This window comes from Chrysemys picta, chromosome 19 (assembly GCF_011386835.1).
Source record: "Chrysemys picta bellii isolate R12L10 chromosome 19, ASM1138683v2, whole genome shotgun sequence".
In the NCBI taxonomy this organism is placed as follows: Eukaryota; Metazoa; Chordata; order Testudines; family Emydidae; genus Chrysemys; species Chrysemys picta.
Window position 1 is genome coordinate 9729769 of NC_088809.1, and position 14715 is coordinate 9744483.

The window sequence follows — 14715 nt, forward strand, 5'->3', positions numbered from 1 at the left end:
TCCCTACCACTACTGTGCCATTGGTTCCAACCTCAGCCACAAACTACCATTGGTTCCCATAGTCCTCATGGAGAACTTACTCATCCATGTTTTGGCAGCTTCTACCCAGTTTTACGAGGCGGCCTTGGACGTTATAAAACTCAAGAGCATGATGGCATGAAGCACTGTAAGAATTCATGCTCTCTGTCCACTACCTGCTCCTGTGGCCCACTTTTCCACTTGGTAGATGGGGCTGTTGTTCCTCGTGAGTGGGGGATGTGTGTTACTCCTCTACATCTACTTTGTCATCACCAAGCTTCCATAGAGTTGTGTAATTTGCCACACCGATTGGGAAGCTGCTGTTTGTTTCCTCTTCTGCCTATGCTAATAGGGTTTCCATCTGTCACAGGCTCTGCTCCACTATGCAGTCCAGATCAAGTTGCTCCCAACATTGTCCTTTCTACATGCTTCCCTTAAGACTCTTCCATTCTCCTGAATATTGTATAGTGTAGCCAGTTGTCTCCAATGAGGAGGTAAGTAGGCATGATATAGTATGCACGTTCTGGTAATAACTAGAGACCTTAACAGATTTGGCCCCATTGTGCTAGGCCCTGTCCACGTTCAGAGATGGTCCTGCTGCACAGATTCCTAATTTCAGCTTTAGAAAGGCAAGCTTTTCTAAAACCCAAGTTCAGTAGAAATATTTCCAGTTAAAAAAAAAGACGTCCATCACTTTAAAAACAAATAGTCCCTGCAGTTTTGTGACCACAATGTTGTTGTTCTACCAGGCTTTGAAAGTGAAAATTGACCGTGAATCAAAGTGAAATGGACTAGTCCTTTGTAGTGGCCAAGATGACATTAAAACACTATAAACTCGTTAGATTTAACTGAAATTTTACAAATCTACATTTTTAAAGGGTTAGTAAGATAGGGTAAAAAAAATTACCTAAGAAACTGCCCTTAAAAAAAAAAAAAAATCTGTTGTAGCCTATAGTGAATATTTAAGTTTCCTTGGATTTTTCTCAGTCATAGCCTGTCCTCAGCTCCAGGTTTGCTCATTGGCTTCCTTGGGAATTAGTACAGCTCATTTCAGGCAAGTAGTTAGCAATAGCTTTTTGGCAAAGGCTGGACGTGTAAGAAACGTTATGGAAACCGAAGCTTCGATGTACAACTTGTTTTGACTCTTTCAAGGAGCCTCAGCTGAGCTGCAGAGGCCCTGGGGGCATGATTTGTTGTAAACTAGGCCGAGCGTTTATTGCAAACAGGTGGCACCAGCTTCCTTGGCAATTTTACGAGCAGGTGGGGTGAAGCAACTTTCTGTCCACGGTAGGGGCGAGAGTAAAACGTAAGAGGACAACAGGTATCATTTCTGTTCAGAGCAGAAAGCCGTTTGTATGAATTGTGTAGCGGGTATAGTACATCCCGCTCTGCCTCCCGGCTGGGGGTTGAGTGGAAGTTGGTAAATCTGTTAATTTCACTCAAGGGCCTAGATTTTATTTTGCAGTGGGATTGAACAACCAGGGCTTCGTGGTCTGCGGTTACTGACAGCTCCAGAAGCCGAGTAAGCAGCTGTTAAGGGAGAACAAATCCGCTGCATCCCATCTCCGAAACCTAACACGCACTAGAGTGAGGGGCAGAGGCAATACCCTCCGTACAAAATGTCCAACCCTGGGCTGGACGTTTCACGCAGGGCTTCCCACCCGCAACATAATTAGTTGCTGTAGTTACCGTGGAACGCTCCCTAACTCAGAGTTCGACAGGAGAACGTTGTGTCGCTAGCTGCCGGTGAGAGGGCCAGATTGTAGGGCCAAGTGCCTCATGCATATGGGATTTCTTGGGGGAAGCTGCCTGTAGTTTTAATGCCGCCTTCTAACCAGCAGGAAATGTCAGTCAGTGTAAAGAGATTTCTCTACCCGGGGTCGAGTTTGCTCAGCTGCCCTTGGCTTAGCAAGTCCCTGACGCGTGTTGTTCCTGGGGTTTCAGTTTGTAACACTCGTAAGGAGTTTAAAAATAAAAGAATTTCCCTTTCCCCGCACCCCGTGTGACTGTTAGCCGTTGCGTGTGGCTGGCAGGGGCACCCATTGCTTTAGAAACACCCCTCCACCCTCGGTACTGTTCCCAACCTCCTCTTGCAGGCATGTATTTCATTCACGTAACCTCCCGGGGTTTATTCTGGTCTTGATACCCCCCTTGCAACCAGCTTCAGGTCTGATGTTCTCCTGCTCCCAGCCCCGCTGCTCTGTTTTCCTTTCCCAGCGGGCAGGGGAGAGCAGCGCTGGTTCCCGAGGCGGGTGAGGCGCTTCCCTCCTGCTCGCGACTCTGCTGCTCCTTCCCAGCTGGGTGGGGGGCTAATCCCTAGAATCGGTGCACGGGGTGGGAGGGCGGATCAGTTGCTAGGGTGCTGCCAGCTCCGGGCGTTTGCACGCAGGCAGGCTCGCCCCCTTTGCAGGCAGGTGTAACCCCCCCCCCCCCATCACACTGTATTGTTGCCAAATAATCTCTCCCGGGGGAGGGGGCCGGGCCAGGAGTCTGACGTCAGGCAGGAGGCTCGGAAGATGGCTGCTGAGAGGCGCCCAGTGCAGCGGCGGCAGCAGCAGCGTTGCTTTGCTGGGCTGCAGGGTGCGTGGCTGTGTCCCGGGGGGCAGGCCCCCGCCCCGGCCGGAGCGCGCTGAGCCCCCGGGGCCGCCTCGGCCCCCGGCTGCAGCCCCAGCCATGAGCGGCGCGGGGGACGCGGCGAAGGAGAAATTGCTCTGGAACGTCAAGAAGGAGGTGAGAGCCCGGGGGGGGGCTGCGGGGTTCGCCTGGGGGGGGTCCCCGCCCGGGGGGGGCTGCGGGGTTCGCCTGGGGGGCTCCCACCGGGGGGGGCTGCGGGGTTCGCTTGGGGGGGTCCCCGCCCGGGAGGACTGGGGGGGGTTCGCCTGAGGGGGCTGCGGGGTTAGTCCGGGCAGCGCCAGGTTCCCTACGCTGGAGCCTTGCGAAGGAGGGGGCATAATGGGGAGCAGTGAAAGCTGCCCCCCAGTTGGAGATCAGGGAGCTGCCCCTATTCCCCTCTCCCCCAGTGCCAGCCCCTATGGGCAGCAAGGAGGGAAGAGATCCGTGCTGGCCGGGGGGGGGCGGGAAATCGGTGCACAAGGGGGCTGTGGCCAAGCCTAGTCACCCCCGCCCCTTCTAGCGTCTTTAGGGGATCAATGACCCCCCCCACCAGGCCGCTCCCCCAGTGGCTGGGGGATGAAGTGGTGCAACACCCCCCTCCCAGTGCCTGTCTGCCCTGGGGAGTGTCAGTGGAATGAAGCAAGGGGCTCCCCCCCAAACGGCTCCTTTAACAAGGGGGCGGGGGTGAGCCTGGGCACTGAGAGGGGAAAGAGCTGGTTTGGGGGAGACGTGCCCAGTTAGCTCAGGGGCAGCCCAGGCTCAGCAGGGAGGGGAAATCCCCCCCCCCCCATCCACCTTGCCTCCAGTGACACTCGCACAGTAGTGGGGGATCAGAGACAGGCTCATTCATAAAAAAAAGATGGAGACGTGCCCAGAGTGGTGCTGCTTCCACGTCCTTCCAGCAGCGTTTCGACCTGGCCCCGTGTAGGCGCTTCAGGGCAGGGACTGGCTCGTGCTGGGGCTGGATTAATTAGTGCTGGATACATGTCACGCCCCATGGTATTTAAATTACAAAGGAGGAAATGGAGTTAGGGAGCATCTAACGTGCAGCCGGGCCCAGGAGTCGTGTGCGGGGCGCTTTTGTCATTCGTGGCTTTAGTTATTCCTCCACTTGTGCCACCTGCTGTGGGTCAGATCTAAAGAGTAGCACCTGTAATGTCAATTCACTTCCATAGAGCTGCAGATGCTGGCGTCTGGGACAGGGTGTTCAGCTGAGAGAAGCCCCAGTCAGGCTCTCGCTGGAATCAGTCGCGGAGCAAGGTCAGGCCTGAGAACCCTGTGCTGAGGCTCCAATCCTGCAAATAATGACACACGAGCCAATTGGGGGATAAGGGGCGTTCGCCCCTTCAGTGCCTCCCAAGGTTTTTGCACTTGCTTAAGGTTCCGTAGGCCTCGGAGCCAGGGGCAGGCCATGACCTCGGACTGCTGGGCTGCGTTAGGCAGTGGTCCCATATGAAATCGCTCCGGCTGCACGGCCGAGGTGCCTGACTGACCCTCTCTACAGACGGAAGGGTGGCCGGCGCAAATGGTGTTGCGACCTGGCACATGAGGGGAGTCTGTTCCCGTATAGGAGCTCATGGGAGTGTGCCAACACACTGCGGGTAAAGGAGCGGAGACTCTCTAGCCAGGGAGCCCCAGGGTCCCTGGAGTGGGGGACTGAGCGGGGATGAGAACAGGGTCCCTGCTAGGAGTGCGGAGCTGGTAGCAAGGACTGGAGTTTGCTCTTGTCCCTAACCCCCACGAAATGTCTGAACTGCCGCTACTGACACATGCCTAGCATTGATCACGGGAGTTGTCCCGTTGACTTGAAGGGCGCACACCCATGAATGAAGTTTCCTATGGATTTAAGAGTTTGCAGGATCGGACCTTAGGGTGCGTCTACACTTAAAACGCTGTAGGGCTTCAGTGTAGACGCTAACTATGCCAGCGGGAACGTAGGTACTCCACCTCCCCGAGAGGCAGTAGCTACGTCAATGGCAGAATTCTTCCGTCAGCCTAGCACTGTCTCCGTGGGGACTTAGGTTGGCTTCGCTACACTGCTCGGAGGTGTGGATTTTTCACACCCCTGAGCGACGTAGTTATGCCAACCTAGTTTCCTAGTGTAGACCAGGTCTTAGAGAGCATATGATGTCACTGTCTGAGATCAAGAATATGATCCAGGATCCTGTTTGTGAGAAATAGCCCCGTGCGAGTTATATTTATTCTTATAGACCCAGTGCCCTGTTGATCTAGGCACCGTGTAAACACAGAACAAAGAGACGGTCCCTGTCCCAAAGGCTTTACAATCGAAGTAAACACTTAGGCCAAGCACTCAGTCTTCTGTTGCAAGTGAAAAATTAGGATGTTGTTGCTGGATTTTTGGTCTCTTAAGTGACAGGTTTAACATTGCAACAAAAAATGACGTGATGTGATGAATTTGTTTAATCTGTTTGCCAATAAGGCTGATAGAGTTAAGGGTTTGCCTAGAGTAAATAAAATAAGCTTTGGCCAGATTGAATTAAAATCTAATTTCCCTCCAAGAGGCAATGACTGGGAAATGGAGGGTTTGTTCAGCTGCAATTGTTTAACTCTTTCTGGGCCTCCGTGATTTAGCAAAATAAGCAATTGAAGAATCGATCAGATCTGCCCAACCAAATGACTGAAGTTAATTTCATAATTGTGTTCCGAAAGGTGGCACTGGTGGTGCCAAAGCGTAGCTGCAGTTCTTAGCAAAAACTTTACTGTGCTGCCCCTCCACTTCAAGAAAGGAAATTTTGGAGAGTTGCATCTAATCTAATCTATTGGTTTTATACTGCTGCAGTGCCTGAGACCCTTCTATGTAAAATCGGTAGCAATAAGGAAGTTTCTGGTGAATTTCATAGGGGGTCATTTTGGGGTGGGCAGTGGCTGGAAGATGACGCTTAGACAAATTCAACCTTGAAAGAAGACAATTTCCGAGCAGTGAGGGTAGCTAAACATTGGAACAGTTTACCAGGGGAGGTGGTAAACTCACCATCATTTAGAGTCTTTAAAATGAGATGAGATCTTCCTAGAATGTGTTTTTTAATCCAGCCTCTAGAGTCTTTAAAATGAGATGAGATCTTCCTAGAATGTGTTTTTTAATCCAGCTTCTGGGGGAGATTCTGCAGCCTGTGTGTGCAGAAACTGTGACTGGATAGTTGTATGGTCTGTTCTGGTCTTGGAGTCTGAGAGTCCCCCTGTTCGTTCCCTTCCTTTATGGTCCAGGGTGAAAATAGGAAGCTCTGTGTTGCCCTCAGTGTGCTCATAACTCTGCTTTAAAATAGAGACTATAATCAAATCAAATCTCATGCTTCAGGTAGATGCCTGTCAGGGTCAGGAAGGAATTTTTTCCCCCCAATGCACAATTGGCCTGATCTGTTCTGGGCTTTTTCACCTTCCTCTTTCTCAAATGCTTGTCTGCTGTGTCTTGTTCATGTGGCCAGGGTCCAACTGATGACCAGATATGAGATTAGGAAGGGATTTTTCCTACTGGTCAGATTGGCTGTGTCCGTGTGCGTGTATGTGTGTGGTGCCGGGGGGAATAAGGAGAGGGTTGCCTTCCTCTGCAGCATGGGGTATGGATCACTTGCTGAGATCATATGGGCATATCTCATCTAATGAATTCCCTGCTGTTGTAATGGCCTTGGGCATTGGTGGCACCTCAGTCTCTCCTGTTCTGTCCCTGTGGCGCAGTTTAGTCTTAGCTCAAGTTACCGGGTCTCATATAGGGGTATCTGGTGCAATTTAATGGTCTGTGATATACAGGAGGTCAGACTACTGATCTAATGGTCCCGTTTGCCCTTAAGCTCTATGAAACTATGAATCTGGCCTTAACTCACTCCTTTATATAGATAAAGCTTTTATAAATCTCTTGACTCCTTTGTGGTATTACAAAAATATCAGGTGGATTTGTGTTTAGAAACAGTGTTTTTGGACATTCACTTCTCGTAATGATGCTTATTGTTACGTGGTAGTTTGCCTAAATGTATGTACGGCCATGAGCCGATCTTGCTTAAATTAAGAAAGCTTGATCCTGCATTCCTCGGGCACCCACAGTTCCCTGCTCTTTCAGCGGCTGTGCAAGGATTGGATCCAAAGCCTGACCACTAGGGGAGGGGTTTGTTTGGGGAGAGGTTAAAAAAAGCCAGTTTAGAAATCTGGGGAACCAGAGGTTAATCACCCCTGTATTCTGTAGTGGGTCATCCTTAGATCAAATCTGTTTGTGTTTATCATTCGGATAGTGAAATGCAAAAACATTAGGGCTGTCGATTAATCGCAGTGAACTCACGTGATTAACTCAAAAAAATTAATGGCGATTAAAAAAATTAATGGCGATTAATCGCAGTTTTAATTGCCCTGTTAAACAAGAGAATACCAATTGAAATTCATTAAATATTTTGGATGTTTTTCTACGTTTTCGTATATATTGTATTCTGTGTTGTAATTGAAATTAAAGTGCATATTATTTTTTATTACAAATATTTGCACTGTAAAAGTGATAAACAAAAGAAATAGTATTTCTTGTAGTTTCACATACAAGTACTGTAGTGCAGTCTTTGTCCTGAAAGTGCAATTTACAAATTTAGTTTTTTTGTTTGTTACATAACTGCGCTCAAAACCAAAACAATGTAAAACTTCACAGCCTACAAGTCCACTTAGTCCTACTTCACGTTCAGCCAGTTGCTAAGACAAACAAGTTTATTTACGCTTACAGGAGATAATGCTGCCCTCTTCTTATTTACAATGTCACCAGAAAGTGAGGACAGGCATTTGCGGTGCACTTTTGTAGCCAGCATTGCAAGATATTTACGTGCCAGATATGCTAAACATGCCCCTTCATGCTTCAGCCACCATTCCAGAGGACATGCTTCCATGCTGATGACGCTCGTTACAAAAATTATGCATTAATTACATTTGTGACTGAACTCCTTGGGGGAGAATTGTATGTCCCCTGCTCTGTTTTACCCACATTCTGTGATATATTTCATGTTATATCAGTCTCGGATGATGACCCAGCACGGTGTTCATTTTAAGAACACTTTCACTGGTACCTTCTTTGTGTTTTGTCAAATCTGCAATGTGAGATTTCTAAAGATAGCTACAGCACTCGACCCAAGGTTTAAGAATCTGAAGTGCCTTCCGAAATCTGAGAGGGCTGAGGTGTGGAGCATGCTTTCAGAAGTCTTAAAAAAGCAACACTCGGATGTGGAAACTACAGAACCCGAACCACCAAAAAAGAAAACCAACTTTCTGCTAGTGGCATCTAACTCAGATAATGAAAATGAACATGCGTTGGTCCGCACTGCTTTGGATTGTTATCGAGCAGAACCAGTCATCCACATGGACACTTGGCCTCTGGAATGGTGCTTGAAGCATGAAAGGACATATGACTCTTTAGCACATCTGGCACGTTAATATCTTGCGACGCTGGCTACAACTGTACAATGAGAATGCCTGTTCTCACTTTCAGGTGACATAAGAAGCGGGCAGCATTATCTCCTGCAAATGTAAACAAACTTGTTTGTCTGAGCAATTGGCTGAACAAGAAGTAGGACTGAGTGGACTTGCAGGCTCTAAAATTTTACATTATTTTATTTTTGAATGCAGTTTTTTTGTACATAATTCTACATTTGTGAGTTCAACTTTCATGATAAAGAGATTTCAGTACAGTACTTCCATTAGGTGAATTGAAAAATACTATTTCTTGATTTTTTTTACAGTGCAAATACTTGTAATCAAAAATAAATATGAAGTGAGTACTGTACGTTTTGTATTCTGTGTTGTAATTGAAATCAGTATATTTGAAAATGTAGAAAACATCCAAAAATATTTAAATAAATGGTATTCTATTCTTGTTTAACAGTGCGATTAATTGCAATTAATTTTTTTAATCGCTTGACAGCCCTAAAAAAAATACAATTAAACCAGCATGAATCAGAATTGCATCAACATGAAATAGTGGGGAATAGACAATATTCCATTATCAAAGGCAACAATCTGTCACAGGATTGGTCATCCTTTGCATTTATCAATACTGTCACTAACTAAATTAAAATATCTATAAGAATTTAGGAACTAGCAGACTGGATCAGACCCAAGGTCCTGTTCATCCAGTATCCAGTCTCTAACTTCAGAGGAAGTTGCAAGACACCCTGCAGGAAGCAATTATGGGATAACCTGCCCACAGGGAAGGTTTCCTCCTGACCCACATTAGTAAGAGGTTGAATTAAGCCCTGAAGCATGAGGTTTTCTATCCCTTTCAGAACGCTTATGGTCTCTTCAGCCGATTAAAGTCAAGCTCAAAACCACAGTAAGATGACAACAGCAGAGATAAGAGAGGTTTCAGCAATGTCTTGACTCGATAGGCCAGACAAATGGCTCTCTCGATACGGAGACAGAACTGGGCATTGAACAAGGCTCCGCGATGAAGCCATGGCTGAGCTGAAGTCAGTTTGCTTGTTGTAACTAATTAAGAATCTTAGTGGGGCTGGATTTGCGAGGTTCCTGCTTCGTGCTTTTTTCTTTTCACTTCCAAACCAGTCCTCCCGTGGTGCTAGTTTTGCCAGTTGTACAACAGTCAGTTACTCTTCTTCTAAATTGTATTAATAAAACCGGTGTCTTAAGACACAGCCTGTTTGTGGCATGTCTAACGTGCGTTGGGTCCAGGAAACCCTACCCCGCTGAGCTGGACAGATGCCCAAACTCCTCTATGCATAATTAATAAGGACATTTGGGACATAACGTTTTCTGCCAGCTGTCCATTAGAGATGGAAAGGACCTATCAGGTCATCCAGTCCAGCTCAGCTGATCTGTGAGCAGCAGCGCCCGCTGGGTGGAGCACAGCAGCATATTTGTGGTTTGGGAAGAAGGCAGTAAGAAAACTATGAGCATAACTGGTCTTGGCCAACCTGTTGCGCGTTGTTGGGCCACACCCATATCTTGCCCTGTACCTGACTTCTCTGCCTGTTTCCCTCAGCCTGGCTTTTGTGCTGATTTTCCATTCGCCTCTCCTGTGCATGACGCATGTAAAATGCCGTCTAAATACCTTGCTTTTACCTCCTTTGTACTAAGCCTATCTTAGAACGTGGTTGTAGAGTTCTGGGGGGGGAAGTGCAGAACTGGGATCCAGGAATGTCTGAGTTCTGCTGTCAGTTCAGACTCCTCCCTCCATGTCCTTGGGCAAGTCACTTAACCCCTTTGGCTAAATTGGGATGATAGCATTGGCCTTCCAGGAGCACTTAGCATCAGGTTATGTAAAGTGCTTTGAAGGTGCCAGGGATTATTGGTCTAAGTGCCACCTATTACTGTTCTTGGACGTTCCTCTGGGGGTTCATGTGCAGTATAATGTGTGTCGTCCCCCCCCGATAATGCCTGCAGCCTGGCCTGCTCTCGAGTAGAGCCCCATGAAATGCCTTTTATTTTGTGCCTTGAATGGTGTCAAGTATCTCTATGCATCCGAAGAAGTGAGGTTTTTACTCACGAAAGCTTATGCCCAAATAAATCTGTTAGTCTTTAAGGTGCCACCAGACTCCTTGTTGCTTTTATTTTGTATAACTTTTCATTTTATTTTTTGGGAATTTCGTGTTATTTCTTTTTATCCTGGGAGGGGGGAGTCGGGGATCAGTTCCTGCCCTGGAGGGGGTGGGAGGTGCTGGGGGGATGGGTGGCTGAGCAAGCCTGCCCTGCATTCATCCTGCCCCGCCGGGGTGGGCTCTGTTCCGCCCTTTGCAACCTGGTGCAAGGGTCACAGCACCACCCAGGTTTGGCCTGACCTCGCCTCCCCTTTGTCATGATGATGGGGTGGGGGGGAGCGAGGGGGAGGCCAAATCTGAGCAAGTGGTGCTGCAACCCTTGGTCACGATGCCCAAAGCGGGGAGTCAGGCCCAGCCCCGTGGGACAGGAGCTCCAGTAGCCAGTGCTGCGGGGGGAGTTTTTAGTTGTATACATTGTCGTTTGTGTTGTTTTGCATTTGCAAAAGACCCAGAGCTGGGTTCCTGAGCGCAGACTTGATCCCCTGCCTGGGAATTTGCTTTGGTGCCAGCGGCATGGCAAATATCCCGGCAGTCTGTAGCTTCACAAACAGCAGCACACCCCAGGCTGTTCGGCTGTTACATGGACGTGGGGGAAAGGCCGGGAAGGAGTGAAAAGCGGTGGAGGTCAGGTGGCACAGCGGGGCAGAAGGGCAGGGATTCGTGGATGGAATCCAAACCCCCGGGCTGGTTTGTAACGTGCAAGTGGGCCCCTGCCATTAGACGAGGCCAGACAAATCCCCACTTCTGAACACTGACAAAAATTGGGTTGTTTGAAACCCACATCTGAATCTCTTGACTGGAGCCCATCTTTAATGCACAGGTGTTCACTGCATACTCAGGAGAGGGGAAAAGCCCAACGTCATTCTAAGAATAATGCTTAGCTCTGATTACATAGTTAGAGTTCTCCAAGTGCCTTATAAAGAAGGGTAAGTATTTATTATCCCCATTTTACAGATGGGGAAACCGAGGCACAAAACTGGATGTAACTTGAACAAGGAGCCACAACACTGCCAGAGCTCAGATATCGTGATTCCCAGCCCAGTGCTCTATCTGCTAGACCAAATGTCACTTAGCCTCAATCCTCCTCTGAAATTAGATGACGCTGTCTTGTTCAAAACATGCTGCCATCTTCATTGGATCAAACTTTGGAGGCTGATTAGGCTGTAGGAGAGGGAAGAGGAATAGCCATGTAGCCACATAGGAGGCCTTCTGGTCTAGTAGATAAGGCAATTTTAGGCATTCAGGACTCTTGGGATACAGGAGACCTGGGTTCTATTCCCACCTTTGCAACTGGCCTCCTGGGTGACCTTAGGTGAGTCATTCAACCTTGGTGCGTCAGTTTGTCCATCGGTAAAACGGGGCTAACTATACTGACCTTCTCTGTAAAGTGCTTGGAGATCTACGATGAAAAGCCCTATACAACAGTATTATTCATATTGAGGTTCAGTCTGCTGCAATATTTTTTGTCAGTGCTGTAGACATTAAAACTTTTTTTTTAAACTTGTTTGTTTGATGACGTTCCAGCCTGCACGTATCTATGTTGTAAATGTCTTATTTCCCCCCACGTCTGATGCTGTTGATTGAGTTTCTCTTTGACCGCACTGAAGGTCGAGTCGTCTGTGCCTAGGGATAAACTCATTTATCCACCATACCCGTGAGGTTAGGGCTGCTTTCCTGCTTGGATTCGCTTCCGTTGCTGATACGCTGGCCCCAGCATTGGTTTGTATTTAGTCTTGTAACGTTGCTTTTGGAAACAGCTGCAGTGTCTGGCGTCTTGTTTTGTTTTCTGGAGAATGTTGAAATCCTTTGTTGCTTTCTTGGCTTTAGCGCTCAGAGATATGGCATCGTAGTCAAGTTCTCACTCTCAGTTTATGATGGACTATATTAAAATGATATGGAAAACCTAAATGCGTTGCTTCCCGCAACATGTTGTATCAGTACTAGAGATACTGGGAGCAAACAAGAATGGAAGGCAGTGTGGGCTAGTGATTAGAGGAGGGATCTGCGAGACGAGATCTGGATTCTCTTACAGGGTGTCCTTGGGCATGTCACTTACAATCTCTATCTGCCCCTCACTTTTGTTATTTGTGATCAGCAAGGCACTTGGTGTGCTACTTTACTATGTATTTAATTGGGATACCGCTGTGACAGCAAGGAATGAACTTAGATCCTTCAAACAAACAAAAACAAACAAACCCCTACCGCTTGAGTTGAAGAAAAATCTCATTGCACTATTAGCAGTAGCCTCCTACTCCTGAATCATAGATTCTACCACTTGAGCTAAAAGAGAATCCCCATTCACTGTTAGCGGTATAAGGCCTATTGCACAGTTGAGAAATTCTGATTCCGTCCACTAGAGGCCAGTGGTGGTACATATTAACCCGTTCATTCCAATACTTGCCCACCTTCTTAAAGGCTCTTTTGAATGCCTCTGATGTAATGCCCATGTCTGCACAAAACACAATTGTGGGCAAGTATCTGCAAGGCACGTTGAAGTCAAGGGAGAAAGCTGTGACCTAGAGTCTGATTCCAGGTGGAATGAAGCACAGGTATATCGAGCTCTTTGTGAATCAATGAAAGTTACTTGGGTACTTTTGAAAGCCCCACCCTACCTGTTTTAAAATCCTACATGCTATCTCCCTTCCTCACTTCAATGTGGCTTGGACCATAAAAATGAACTAGTCAGTTTCACTTTCAGATTCTCACGTACTACGTCGATAGGACAATGTTTGGGTTAAGAAAAACATGTCACTGATTTCTTTGTTTAGTATACAAAAGTGATTGTGTTTATATAAACTCATACACACACGTACACTTATGAACAAAACCCACTATTTTGCCTTAAACTTCCTGGCTCTGTCTCTTTAAACCCAAAATCTGGATTATGTGGCAGCTTTACACTTGCCCTGAATGGTCGTCCTCACTTTCACTACAACGTCAATGGCCAACCTACAACGCTCATGGTACGGCAGTGTCATCTGGAAATACACTGGGTCGTTTTGTGACGTGAAAGTTAAAGCCATGGGCTCCATGCTGGTTTTCAAACACTGGCCATCCTTTGAGCTTTTTTCCCCACCTAGTCGCTCCCAATCCAACCACACCACGCAAGCAAGCTTGAGATGCGGTATTGATATATCACGAGGCTCTGGTCTCAGACTCAGGAACCTGCTCTACCATTAACTTGCTGTCTGACCTTGGCCAAATCACAATCTCTCTGTCCCTCACTTTCCCCATCTGTGACGAGGGGTGGGAGGATAATGGTAATTAGCTGCTTTGTACAATACTTGGAGTGTTACGGTGAAGTGTGTTGTTCTACCACCTTGCTCACATTTAACAGGAGGAGGCAAAGCACACCGGCTATTATATAAAAATAGGAATAATGATACTGATCCCCTTTGTAAACCGCCTTGAGATCTCCTGATGTGATGCACTGTACAGGAGCTAGGTGTCATTAGTACATGAATCCCAGACAAAGGGTGTGTCAGTGTATTGGGGGGAGAGCACGACATCAGTGATTTTGAGGCTGGCTCGTTCAGTCTGCTGTGTGCAACTTTACTCTCCTGTAATGTTCCTCAGCTGTTCAAGTGCTTAAATCACATGAACAAAGCTCAGAGAAAAGCAACAGGCCCCACGTCTCCGGATATCCGGGCGGTGGGCAAAGGAGGATGGTGTGGGCCCAGAACACCTGCGCCCAGCAAAGTCTCTGAAGTAAAACAAAAAGATCCTGGTTCAAACGTAGCCAGCAATTCAGTCCCAGCATGAAGTCGTAGAATCATAGAAATGTAGGGCTGGAAGGGGTCACCCAATCCAGCCCCCCTGCACTGAGGCAGGACCGGGTAAATCCAGACTGTCCCTGAGACGTCATGGTCTACTCTAACCTGTTCTTAAAAACCTTCAGTAACGGGGATTGCACAATCTCCTTGGAAGCCCATTCCAGTGCTTACCTATTTTTAGCCCATTCGTACATGAGGCCAGACAAAAATCTGCTCCTAAATCATCTAGGTGCCTTTGAAAATACTAGTTTGTTTTGTTTTGTTTTGTTTTTAAAAGCCTTGTTTTTAAACCACTTAAGTTTATATTATTATAGGGGAAGCTGGTAGTGACCCCAGTAAATGGGTTGCCAAACACTTACCATTATAAAAGATTCTTGCAATATTTTTTTTTTAAAAAGCTCTAGCACCTCCATTGTTTGCAGCCTATGAAATTCAGCGAGGGGGAAGCCTTTGGCTAGAGAAGTGCCTTTTCTTTGTCCCAAGAAATTCCATTTACGTTTTGCTGAGAGAGAAACTCAGACAAAATCACCATGTCTATTCTCTGACTGCATTTCTTGAGAGAATTTTGGCAAAAGCCAGAAAACAGGATGAATCTTTCATGAAATTTGGGCAGGGGGAGACAACCTTAAATATAGCTTTAATTCTGCCCCCTTGTGTATATGCATTATGGTCCAGTCATTAATTACATTATCATATACTATTTTTTTTCCCAAAGGAACCCTGCTTCATTCAGTCACAGAATGGGTGCACAAGGGGCAGAATTAAGGTGGCAAAGACAG

The 14715-nt window shown here is 47.2% G+C and overlaps 1 protein-coding gene across 6 annotated transcripts in view; it reads left to right on the plus strand.

The window, feature by feature from the left end:
* Positions 1-2466: 2466 nt before the first annotated feature.
* The window catches only part of SGSM2 (small G protein signaling modulator 2), a 133642-nt gene continuing 121393 nt past the window's right edge, over positions 2467-14715 (plus strand). For 4 of the 6 annotated variants that reach the window (XM_005298887.5, XM_065573325.1, XM_005298886.5 and 1 more), the window contains exon 1: positions 2548-2748. In XM_005298887.5, coding sequence (XP_005298944.2) covers positions 2692-2748 — 57 coding nt within the window. In that variant the 5' untranslated portion in view covers positions 2548-2691. Of the gene's footprint in view, positions 2749-14715 lie in introns of all 6 variants that reach the window. The other 2 variants (XM_005298885.5, XM_065573324.1) reach the window with 2 other exon arrangements.